Raw genomic sequence first — 13168 nt, forward strand, 5'->3', positions numbered from 1 at the left:
GCCTCAAACTGGCAAAAATAATTGGCCCAAGCGGTCTTTCCGTCAAACTGTGGAGGCTTAATAACTGACTTTGAGATATACTTATTTTCGACTAGTTTCGGCCCCTCCGATGTTTCTTGACATTTTGGTGAATTTGATTTCGCTATTTCTTCTCTTAAAATTTCGATTTTTCTATTTACATCTTCCTCAATCTCTGTTATTTTGTCTTGTGTATCTGTTATCTTCTCTTCTAATTCCCTGGAATTTTCTGTTATCTTTTCTTCTAAATTAAGTATTTTATTATTAAAGCTGGCCTGTATGTCTTTAGAATTTTCTGCGATCTTATCTTCTAAAATATTAATTAAATCCTGGGAATTTTTCATCATTTTATCTTCTAAATTATTCAAATTGCCGTTTAAATTGTCTTGCAATTCCCGGGAATTTTCTGTAATTTTGTCATTCAAATTGTCTTCTAATTTTTGTAGGCACGAGTCAAGGTCACCTTCCAACTCAAAGCAAAATGTGTCAGGATCCTCACCTTCCTCAATCAAAACGTCTCTCAGTCTGGCTTGCAAAATGCTTTTCTTTCCATCTGTCTCGCATTCCCTCTCTTCCAGTATGCTTTTTAATTCCGACACTTTCAGGTCTTTCAATTTTTTTGGAGCCATCGTTAGTCTTTTTATTTTTCTAGTCTATCACACACGCCACACTTGACACCAATTGTTACGTTTTTCGTCGGTCCGTGTGGATAGAAAGTCACAATTTATTTAAACACTATTTATTTAACACTAATTAACAAAAACAATAACGATAAAAGACTTATAGAACTATTTACAAACGATTTATAACTAAGAAGTTATTTTGAATTTTAGCGCGTCAACTGTATATTTATAACTGCCCCCTGTAGGCCACCGCCGCCGGCTTTTATACCGACAGGTAAAGAACTCTAGAATTGTCCATAGATCGTTAGGTGCGTAGACAAGGTTTTCGAATGTTCTCGTATGTACTCGTCCATTCCAGTGGGACTCGATTCTTCTCGAACGAATGAATCATTGCGGTGTCTATGCGATGTTAAGGTCATCCGAGGGCGGGCCATATTGTGAGGTTAGGTCGAGTCCACACCGGCCCGCAACAATAATAAGTAATTCAGATAATTCCTCTCTCCTCCTACTTACGTACACGATTGTTCAGTTTCCTATACCGGTAGAAACTAATCTAAAAATTAAATAACTAATCAGATCGAAAATAGTAACTAAATATGGGATTACTGTGTGACAATGTCTCGCAAGTTTTGTTCCTAAACAAACTATAACAATGGACCAGCTAGACGTTTCTGTAAGTGCAATTTCAAATATTATTTATAATAAAAAAAATGTTTTTTATCGCTGTATGTTTAGTATTAATTGGTATTAGCTACTTTATTAAATTTTAAAATAATCTAATCTAAAAATATCATTACAACAAGCGCAGTTCAAATATTATAAACTTATTATAAATAAAAAGTATTACATTAGTTTTAATTATTGTTTCGAGGTCGTTAGTTCTATGTTAATTTTTGCTAGTCCAGTTCGCTGTACTATACCGGGTGCGTCTCAAAACTGGCTCACCCCCTATAACTTTTTTATTTTTTCACATAAAACGAGATTCGGTATGTTAGTTTATGACATAAATTAGAATTGATTGACATATTTAATTGTTTTCGGTCACTTCCGGTCTCACCGGAAATGACTGCAACTTTTGATTTTTAAATGGCAACCTCGGTAATTTTTTACTTTATTCAATAGAAAATCACACTCTGAATAGAATGACATATCATATGTCAACTTTTGACATTTTCGCATATGGTTTATTTGAAATTATAACATGCGGTTCATAACGATAATTTGACTCGAAATACCAAGTGTGTGGTATCAAATTATCCGTAAAAAAATGCCTTTTCCAAAAAATATGCTAATGAGCCACCCTCGTTCCATTTAAAAAAATTGAGATATGATTAAAAATACGATTTGGACATCTTTTAACCGGCCAGGACAAGACACTAAAAACATTAAACGATCAAATCTATTTTTCCAAGAGTCCTTCATTAAAAATTAGTGTTTTAACATAGTCATGGCACTCTAGATTGAAATTTAAAGTACAATTTGTTTTTAAGCGAATATGTCAAAAGTTTACATATGATTTGTCATTCGATTCAGAGTGAAGTACCAAATCTCATTTTTTTATCTGAAAAAATAAAAAAGTTATAGGGGGTGAACCACTTTTGAGACGCACCCGGTATAATATAAATACTATATTGCTAATAACGCAGTTAACAGTAAAACATATTAACAGTACATATTTTTTAATTATTTGATGTTTATCGTATCTACATTGTCATGTTTCATATTTGTACTAGCGTTATGTGGTATAGGCGTTTATATTTAACTTATTTAAAAGTTACATTTTTTATTTAATTAATTCTTTTTTAGCCGACCATACCAATAGTACTACTAATTTTAATTTCACTCAAAATGAGTTATTTGGGTCATAAATGACCTAAATACAAAATATTTTCATGGTGTCTGTCTGTCTGTCTGTCTGTCTGTCTGTCTGTCTGTCTGTCTGTCTGTCTGTCTGTCTGTCTGTCTGTCTGTCTGTCTGTCTGTCTGTCTGTCTGTCTGTCTGTCTGTCTGTCTGTCTGTCTGTCTGTCTGTCTGTCTGTCTGTCTGTCTGTCTGTCTGTCTGTCTGTCTGTCTGTCTGTCTGTCTGTCTGTCTGTCTGTCTGTCTGTCTGTCTGTCTGTCTGTCTGTCTGTCTGTCTGTCTGTCTGTCTGTCTGTCTGTCTGTCTGTCGGTCCGTCCGTCCGTCCGTCCGTCTGAAACACGATAACTCAAAAATCGCTGAACCGAAATTTGGCACAAAAATACTGTGGCACCCGAGAATCTGGCCATTAGTTTTTGGTGGGGGTGGGGGGTTGGTAAGGAGGTATGGGAGGGGGTTAAAAATTTTAAAAAATTGTAACTCCAAAATTACAGTAGCTAGCGAAACGCGGTTTTCAAATTAAGATTAGTAATAATATTTGCAACAATATTTGTAATAACATCAAAATCAGTCAAAGTCGCGGTTTTCGAGATATTAACATATTTTAGTATGGGCGGCTATACGTGCCTCCCGGCGCCAATTTTTGAACATCTTTTATATTTAAGGTATTTCAAAATTTGTATCTTATGTCAATATCGGTCTGGTATTTATCGTTGAAACAGCCATATGTAATAAAAATCCGAATATTTACGAAAACGTTAAAAATTTTCGAATACTTTAAATATTAAAAATGTTTTTTTTTAATTTTCCATCTAACAAAGAAATAATACACAGGGTGTTCCGTTTAAAAAAAAATGATTTCGATCCACTCATACTTTTTTGAGCCACCCTATAGAAGTTAAAATATTTTCCTAAAATACATCCTAACCTAACCTAACCAACACATACTTTAAGTTGGCACTTATACAAAATGCCTAAGTTTTTTTTACAAGGGCTCTATTGTTCACATATTAAACGCACTGTTGCCGGGCTCGTATGAAAACTTGAAGTGTATTCTCCTATTCATAAATATGCGTAAAAATTAGGTTTTGTTTAAAAATACGATGAGCGTAATAATCATGCAGCTGGGTATCTTGCAGTGTAATTGACCTCAAATCCAAGGAGGTAATAGAGAAAGAGGGATATATCCTTTATTATAGATTCGCGACAACTGGGTATCAGGTTTAAGGAGAGACCATGTTAAAGAGGTGGAGAAAAAGGAGATAGATCCTCCAGCCTCCATCTCCGGGTACCGCCGGAGACAAACTCCTCAACTGGGAAGGGCACGGAGGGCTAAACCACCACCGTGGAAGGGTGTATACTAGGGTGCACAAACATTTTTTTTTATTTACTGTAAAACTATCGTTCAGGATGATGAAAAAAATTTCTTGTAAATTTCAGCTTTTAATATTAATCTAAAGAGGTGCCTCATCGTGATTTTCTATTTACCATTTAAATAACATGGGGTAACAGTTTTTTTTTTAATTTTATTGCGTTCTAACAAATCAGCGTTTTGTAAAAATCGATGCACATCCCTGTAAGAAATTGAACGGTCTTCAAAAAAGCTGTGATATGAATTTTCATTTAATCGACTCGTTTGAAAATTATTGAAGGTTAAAGTTTAACTTCAAATCATATATGCATGATAACTTCCACAATTTTTTATATTTTATCACGAAATATCGGCTCATAAACATAAACTATCATATTATATCACGAAATAATGGCTCAAAAACATAAAATATCAGATTTTATGTTTTTCAGCTATTATTTCGGGATAAAATATAAAAAATTATGGAAGTTATCATATACGATTTGAAGTTGAACTTTAACCTTCAATAACTCTCAAACGAGTCGATTAAATGAAAATTCATATCAGAGCTTTTTTGAAGAACATTCGATTTTATACAGCGATATGCATCGATTTTTACAAAACGCTGATTTGTTAGAATGCAATAAAATTCTAAAAAAAAATTGTTTTCAATTTTTGTTGTTACAAGGATCCATTCATTTTAAGAATGGATTGTTAGACCGACTAATTCATAAAGTGCGCGTAATCACAAATAAATAAAGACAAAAAAATCACATTTTACATCTAAGAGTGCACCTAAAATTAAAAAATTGACCCGATAAATATGGGTACATTCGAACTATGTCGGTTTAGTAGCATCGGTAGTAGCAGGTTTAGTAACATCGTAACGATTACAATATTCAAGAAAGTTAAGTTGATTTTACACCATATGATCGAAAAAAAATCTGCGTCAGCGATGGCCATGAAATGAAGATCGCTGTCGAAGGCAAGGTTGATTCTCACTATACCTTCCGTTTCCATTCCATATCCGTTCCGTATTTTTTATTGTATATTGACGCTATACATAGGCTTCCGTTCCGTATCAGTTCCATACTTTTTATTGTACAATTTATATCATTACGAAAGTTTTATTTTAAAAATTTGTATCTTTTGAAAAAGGTAATAGATTTAATTAAGAGGTGAAAGAATAAATAAGTATCAAGAATATCTTAACAGAACTGGTACAAATGTAAGAACTCGACAACGCTGTTTCCGATACGCTTCAGTCCGTCCGCCAAAAAAATGTATGGAAAGGAAGGATATGGAACGGAAGGGAAACGAAATGGATAGTGTGCATTGTCCTATCCATTGACATGATATAATATTTTATGTAAACGGAAGGGAAAACGGAAGGTAGCTGATAAGGAAGGTATAGTGAGAATCAACCTTCAACTGGACTCCGTTTTTTTCGATCATACGGTATTTCCCGGACATTATTTCAAATTCTGGCCGGACCAGCTCGAATACTTTAAAAACCCAGACATGTCAGGGCAAATCCGGACGTATGGAAACCCTAAATATAACCTAGACATTAAAATAGTGTGTTGCGTATTCGTGTAATCTTTAAAAATTTCTACTAAACACACAAAATTGTTCCAGACTGCGTCTCCATCACCAGGACCACCTCAGCATATGCCACAAGGTCATACTGGTCCTGTACATCCGCCTCAGACTCATCCGCCAATACCGATGCATTCGGGTCCTGGACATCCACCACCTCAAACGCACCCCAGCCAAGGACATTTGCCCCAGCAACAGCAACATCCGCCTCAGGGTCATCAACCTCAGGGCCATCCCCCTCAAGGTCATCCACCTCAGGGTCATCCACCTCAGAGTCATCCACCTCTAGGCCATCCGTCTCAGAATCATCCACCTCCTCATTTATCACCGCAAGGGCATTCACAACAAGGTACCTATTAACGGACGTTAAAATTTATATTAAAGATTTGTAATGTAAAAGATGCTGATGATAAATAATTTATACTCTATTCACATAGTATAAGTCTGTTTTGAAATTAGTTATTGAATTTTTACTGACGTAGTGTTAGCAAATCAGCAAATGTGAGCGTTAATAGTAATTGTTAGCATTCCTTAGTTAGCAAATACTGATGATTTCGTCCATTTAGAGGCATCGGTTCGAAACTTCTAGGGCGCCATCCTGTAGTCCGTCCCCAATAGAAATGTTCACAAAAAAATTAAAACGTGCCTACTTCCCATAAAATAATTCATTATGACATTAAAACTTAGTATGCAAAGTTTGTTTGTTTTTTGTTAAATCATTTGAATCCGCTAAACGCTCACCTATTGGCCTGACGTCACTGCTTCGATCGGTATTTCCGCGCGAGTAAACGGGGCTGTCTGCACCCTGTGGAATTTCTAACAGGACAAGCTAGAATACGGCATATCGTGTGTGCTTATGGATGTAGTTTGTATATTAAATTTGGTTTATTGTGATTAATATTTGGAGTTTATTACGAGTTTAAAAACAAAGCTACTTAGTGAGATGGAGGACGGGTTTCAGAAGGCAGATTCTCATAATTTGCCTACAGTAGGTGTTGTTATGGGATCCGATTTTTTAATACAATGCAAAAACTTCAGTCAACTTCAAACCAGTGGCGCGATGGATAGTCACTAAGTTCATATGAATTATAATACATATATTATACTACCTACTTGAAAGCGATAACAAACAACACTTGGTTTTTAACAATACAAAATTATTGAGTTTTTGAGCTGTCAGAGGCCCGTATTTAGGAGGAGGGGGCAGATTTTAAATTTTAATTATCATATTAAACTGAAAATTTGCATGCGTATATAGAAGCTAAGGCAGTGGTCGCGTTCATCAGGACGTAGCGCTACTGCAGCGATCACTAATTTTCTGCTGAACGCGCTGATTAGTTGTGAGCGCTCTGGGATCAGTCGCCATTTTTTCCATCATATTTAAAATACGCTACGCTACCGATGCATGATGGATTAAACGTCACATACGCCAAATGGCCCATAATGTTTTGGAAAACGAAAACAAACCATTTTGTTTATTTTTCTCGGTTGACTAATCCCCTCGATTTCTGCCAAAAATGGGCGTAAACAATTTAATATGCATTACTTATGATTTGTCTATTAGGGATGCTAAAAAGCGCGTTCAGCAGGACAACCATTCGATGGCATATCGCTCACTGATTAACTTGTCCTGATGAACGCGACCAATGTAATATTATCGTATTGTACCTAACCTAACCTAACCTCGCTTTTTTTACGGTATCATTAATTTTTATTCGCTCTTTTTTAGTGCATTTAATAAAAGCTTGTTTTTTAAAAGTTTTTATCATTTTTTTTTAATGTTTGAAATGCTTTGTTATAATATATTTGAATTCTGATATTCATGTTTCTGGGTACTGAGATGAATATTTTAGCATCAGCAATACACCTTCGCGAACGTCTGCAAAAACAATACGGCAAGTGCACGATCGTACGGACGCCATCGATCGATCAAAGCAGTGACGTCAAAAACAGGTAGCCTCGAGCCGGGTACGTTTTCTAACCTTGCTGCATTTCTCAAATTTGTTTTGCGTTTATGTGAGAAAATTATAGTTTTTAAGAAAAATTTTGAGTGCCATGTTTTTTTACTCATATGTAGCTATCGAAATTCATTGAAATTAGAAATTAGAGAACATGTCTATTATACCGAAATCGACCCACATTTTTCTTCAATATCAAATCCTTAGTCCCACCTTGATGAATATGTAAACAAATCGTTGTATCCAACTTTGCACGGTGGGACCGTGTGTACCGTAGCTCACATGCCCGCCCACCAAATTTGGTCGCGATCGGACGACATCAACTTTCTTACGTCAAAACTGTCACAGTGACCCGTATCGTACACGGCCAAGTTGGCCTTAGTTCAATCTATCGACATACCAAATTCAATTTCAATAGGATGATTCAATAGATCTAAACCGTAGGCTGTCCTTGTCACTTCTCCCCTCGCGTGTCATGTCACGGTCTTGAATTTTTAATCCCAGCGCGTAAACAAGTCTCACTTGAAAAATACTTTTTGGTGATATATGTATAGTGATAGTCAGAACGTCAAAAAAGTTAAATGACATGTTTGCGAAAGATATAAACCCTTCTTGTTACAGTTAAATTTAGACATTTTAATTTTTTTGACGATGTTAAGTGCTTTTGTTAGTCAAATTTATTTACAAGTAATAAACCACTAAGCAGTTTGTGTTCTTTGTATTTAAAACACACAAGCATTGTATAGAAAATTGGTAAAATTTAAGATATTTTTTTAAATATTAGTATTTATGTTCTCTATTAGTTATATTATGTTCTCTATTAGTTATATTATAAGCGTGTGTTTTGTTAAAGGCCATCCAAATCAAAGTCACGCCCTGGCTCCCCAAGGTCATTTGTCTCCGCAAGGACATCCTCCGCCTCAAGGACACACGCCTCCGGGACACCCTTCTCCAACTCATCCAAGTCACCAAGGACTACAAGGTATATTAAGTCGTTATTCATCTCTTGATTTTTTTAATAACTTTATAAACAGTTATTACATATTTTTGACATATTTACACAATCTTAACTGTTTTAAAGCTTTATTCAGAACCTCGCAATTAGTGGAATAAATTAGTGGTTTCAGTTAGAGTTTATACTTTTTAGTTTACGATCATTCACAATGTCTAAAACAATTAAAATTAATAGGGTATCCTAGCAACAGCTTGCGGTAGTCAGTTGTATCCATAGAGAATGCCTAATATTTACCTTATAAAACAATAAACTTTTGATTTCTCACCAGAATTTTTCTTGACGGATGATAATCAACGGCCAAAATGACATTCATCGCAAATTTTGAAGTTTAATTAGTGGCAGAGTCAAAGTTTTGTTTACTTTTTGTACTAATTGAAAATTATTACCACTAATTTTGACGTTCTGAATGCTTTCTTAAAAATGTTACCATATTTTCATGATTTTTTGTTATTTTTTTCTAAAACTGTATGGAAATGTGGAAAAATATAAACGGGATTAACGATTTTAGAACAAGCAAATATTTTTATAAAGAATGTATTTTTATCAAAATGTCATGAATAAAAAAGTTTTTTTCTGTTGTAAAGACAATCCGGGGACATACTGTAGAGAGTGGTATAGCGTTTTTTATAAAACATTACCACTGCGAACGGCAGCTTTTCGTTGGTAGAGCAGTCGTGGATAAGGTATTTCACTGGAAAGAAACTAACAATAATAAATCGAAAATACAAATATTGGGCGCCAGGCATGAACAGAGAAAGAAAACACAGTTGTTTATTACTTAAAACTAGTGACTATATTCATTCATGATGTATCCTGATGGTAAATAGCATTGTACAATTTTAATAATTATTATAGTGGTTATATGTCGAGTAAAAGCTATGTATGTAAATAATATTAAATATGTTTTATGAAAAGACTATGGAAAAATACATTGCGTGTAAAGTTATAGAAAATATATGAAAGGTAGCATTACTTTATTTAATTTGTTAAATTTTATGCGGTGTTAAATCTGATATGTTGCAACCCGTAGATTCTAGAATCTATGTCTGGTTATTCATCTGTTAATATAGCGCAATAATAATATCTATAGAAAGTAATACTATTACAAGACGTAATGTAATGAAACCTAAGATCTAAATAATATTGTAACTACTAAATCGACATAAATGTTATTAATAATCTAACCACTAAACATAGTCTGTACGATATTATTTAAAATGTACGTTATTATGTTAAGACTGAAAATCGACTGAAAACCAGAACCTAAATCTACACTTAGCTGTTCTTGAGACAATCCTGTTTCAAAGAGTAGCAGCGTGAGGTGGGCTCATATCTCTATACTGTCTCTCGGCTATCCTATTGGCCAATACAACAAAAGAGGCCAGAATGAGGACACCATGAATCAATACACCCGTAACTACTGACTAGGCTTAGAAATGGGAACGAAGCAGCATGGGGCTTACGCTACATCCATACTGTGGCAATATGGGGACACTATCCGTACCTTGGACAATGTCCGTAACTTGGATCATAACCTTGGACCCTAAAAATACGAAACTCTTGTTTAAAACCAAACAAGATCTAATAAGCAAAATAAACCTACCTCGAATTACTTCCGAGGGCTCAATAATAAACAAAGAAACTGTTCTTTCTTCCATGTAACATTCTGGAGGACAAAAGAGAAGGAACGCCAACGTGCCAGCAAAATACAAATACAAGTTAAGTTGGGACATCCGAAACTCAGCCCTACAAATATTCAATAATAATAACGAATCTAATAAAGATAATATCTCATCTTTACCTGTAGCTTCGAAATAACAGCTGATTCAAATTACACAGCAAGATTTAAATAATTGCAATTTCTCTAAGCAGGGCTCTGAAGGTGACCGCAGAGCGGCAAAAGCAAAAGTGAGTCCACAGCGCAGAGAGCGAAAAATTGAAACGATGTTGACAGCGCCTCCACAGAAGCAGTGAAACGATAACAGGGTTGCTGACTAGAGAACGTAAAAATTACGCCAGGCGCGTCAAGTAAATTATCAGGCCTGAGCGATACGGACTCCGGTGATGATACGCCATACATTATATATTATATATGAAAGACACGTAACGAACTAAAAACGTTACAGTCAGTGGTTTTAATATTTCGAAGTCCATTGTTAAATCTTAGAAGTTACTAGACGTACGAAATCGGCTTAACGAGACAAAAGTTGCGTTATTTGATTTTTAATGGTAGTCATTTTTATTGCTCTGTCAGTAATACCTCAGGATCTCGATTCATTTCGGATTTTTATTTTGAAGTTAGAACTGCGCCTATTTTAACTTATTTTTGCAGTTAGTTTGGCGGTTATTGTTATGAAATTTCGTAGCATTATAATTTTGACAGCGGTCGTCGTCGGAAGTTTCTTTTTCTACGGTCGCCACATCTTGCATTTTTATACAATTATATAGATAGACCGTAAATATCCTATAGTACTGTCTGTGTCTAGCGATAATCCGTTTATAAGAAAAATCGCTTAAAAATATTTTCTTAAATGACCAATATCGTTTATTGAAATAATTGGGAAGATATGCAACCTAATGGGCGAATTCTTGACAAGACAGATTTAATTTCCTCTTACAAGTGCTGTACGGTGGAGCCACCACTCGTTCTGCGGCCAACACACTTATTTTCTCTAATTCCGCTAACGAAGGTATATCGAAGACGGTGTATCTGTAATTCGTTTGACTAAAATATCTTTGGATGAAAAATTCGCGTTTATGTATTAAAAACCGAATAAACAAAAATAAAAAAATAGGTAGATGTACTGAACATTTCATATGATTGAAAAAAATTGTTTGGTTGGTTGGAAATGACGATTATTGACATTTACCATAATATTTTACATATGAAATAACAGCGATCTTCGGATCAACTCTGACGCCGTTCTCTGTTTAACCATATATTATTATATTAAATCATTTAATGACAGAAAATTCGTATATTAACGTACTGTACCCAAAATCCGTAAATCTACGGATTAATCTGTAGTTCTGGCAACACTGTCTCCGGCAACGACTCTCACTGTCATGTCCGCATAAAACAGAACTACGCTACAATATTCTTTATCCGCTGTAAATTGATCAGCGCGCAGCGGCGCAGAGCTAAACTAAATCTCGGACATATTTAGTGCCACGAAATAGCCCATAAGTTTGCGTATCTTAATTATGGGCGATTTCGAAAGCATTGCAAGCATTTGATTGTGAAAGCGTCTTAACATAATTACGATTAATGTTAATTGAAATTCTAACAAAAAATACGGAAAATCAAATTAATTAGTATAGATTATATTATATTATATACAAACATATCGTTGAAATGTATTAATATCGTTCGTATTAATGTTTAGGACCTCAAGGGCAATCTCCTCATGGACAAGAAAATTTACGAGCTTTGCAAAGTGCTATAGATTCAATGGACGAGAAGGGCATGCAAGAAGATCCAAGATATTCTCAACTTCTCGCTTTGAGGGCCAGGGCCAATGGAAATAATGCAGCTCTGTCTCAAATGCAAATGACTCAGTTACGGTAAGAAAACGAAATTATCTTGTTAAAAAATTCTCTCATATTAAATAATTAATATGAAAGAAATTTATATCTTGATATGAAATGGGATGCGTGTTTTAACACATAACTAAACAGATTTTATTTTCAATAATAAAATTACAGTTGAGGATTGGAACCTTTGGTGTTACACAGCAAAATAAAACACTAAGTCACAACAATACACCAAGACACTGTACTTTTGCACTGCACCATGTTAGCATCAAAAGTAAAGTGTTTTGCTGCATTGTGGTGAATTAGTGTTTTATTTTGAATAAGATAACGTGAAATTATTGATAATAATTCACTTCGCATTTATAGTTAGATCTTCATTCAGAACCTCGCAATTAGTGAAATAAATTAGTGGTTTCGATTAAGTTTGTTTCACTATTTTTTTTCACTCAGGAATTTTCAATTAGTGGAAAAAGTTAACAAACTTTTCCACTAATTATACTTCATAGATAAATGAAACAAGTTTAGATTAGAAAGTGCCCATAAGGACAATGTAAACACTATTGGGCGCTATTCTTGTAACGGTCGCGACCCGAAACTTTTGAAATGTATTAATATCGTTCTTGATAATTTCGGATCGGTTCGGCTTTTTCCGGAATTATATCGCCAAATATTATTTATTAAAATTTATTTTTTTTAATTAAAATTTTCTTTTAATTTTATGAATAAAATGCAGTGTGTTGCATACAAGAAACTTTATTTTATATAAGGACATGTATGTAAAATACCTATGAAACATTGGAAACCGACGTTATGCCACGATCCACGATGGTTTTTATAGTCCACAGTTCACAACACAGATTTTTAGTTTTTAATGCCACTTTTTCATAATTATCACGGGTTTGAGTAAGTAAAATTTAAATTAAACTCACAAGCTAGCAATAATTACGTTGAGAATGGACGCTTTAAACACTTTTCGGTAGTTTTTCAATGAGGACGGTTTAAATTTTTGAAAGATTTTATAATTTTTGAAGATTCTGACTTTGACACATAGACAAACAAATAAAAAGAGACTGGCAAATTAAATGGCAAAGAGAGGGACAACGTTCCCGTAGCGCAACTCAGAACGCAAAATTTCATTCAATTTATGTTGATCTGCGCATTGCGTCTATTGGGCCCACTATCTCATTCTAATATAACAAGAGAGCATATAACA

At 34.5% G+C, this 13168-nt stretch overlaps 2 protein-coding genes across 4 annotated transcripts in view; one reads left to right on the forward strand and one right to left on the reverse strand.

Annotated features, from left to right (window-relative positions):
• Positions 1–1313, reverse strand: part of LOC115883876 (inositol monophosphatase 2-like) — a 29890-nt gene extending 28577 nt beyond the window's left edge. Inside the window, exons 1-2 of one of the 3 annotated variants that reach the window (XM_030902293.1) lie at positions 1248–1302; positions 1119–1189 (exon numbers count right to left, since the gene is read on the reverse strand). The gene's annotated coding sequence lies outside the window, so the exon portion shown is untranslated. Of the gene's footprint in view, positions 1–1118 lie in introns of all 3 variants that reach the window. The other 2 variants (XM_030902291.1, XM_030902294.1) reach the window with 2 other exon arrangements.
• Positions 1–13168, forward strand: part of LOC115883870 (ATP-dependent helicase brm-like) — a 220412-nt gene that overhangs the window by 148010 nt on the left and 59234 nt on the right. The window contains exons 5-7 of the mRNA XM_030902283.1: positions 5488–5797; positions 8260–8388; positions 11808–11985. Of these exons, the coding sequence (XP_030758143.1) occupies positions 5488–5797; positions 8260–8388; positions 11808–11985 (617 nt within the window). The remainder of the gene's footprint in view (positions 1–5487; positions 5798–8259; positions 8389–11807; positions 11986–13168) is intronic.

This window comes from Sitophilus oryzae, unplaced genomic scaffold (genome assembly GCF_002938485.1).
Source record: "Sitophilus oryzae breed Bouriz unplaced genomic scaffold, Soryzae_2.0 scaffold_2006_pilon_pilon, whole genome shotgun sequence".
In the NCBI taxonomy this organism is placed as follows: Eukaryota; Metazoa; Arthropoda; class Insecta; order Coleoptera; family Curculionidae; genus Sitophilus; species Sitophilus oryzae.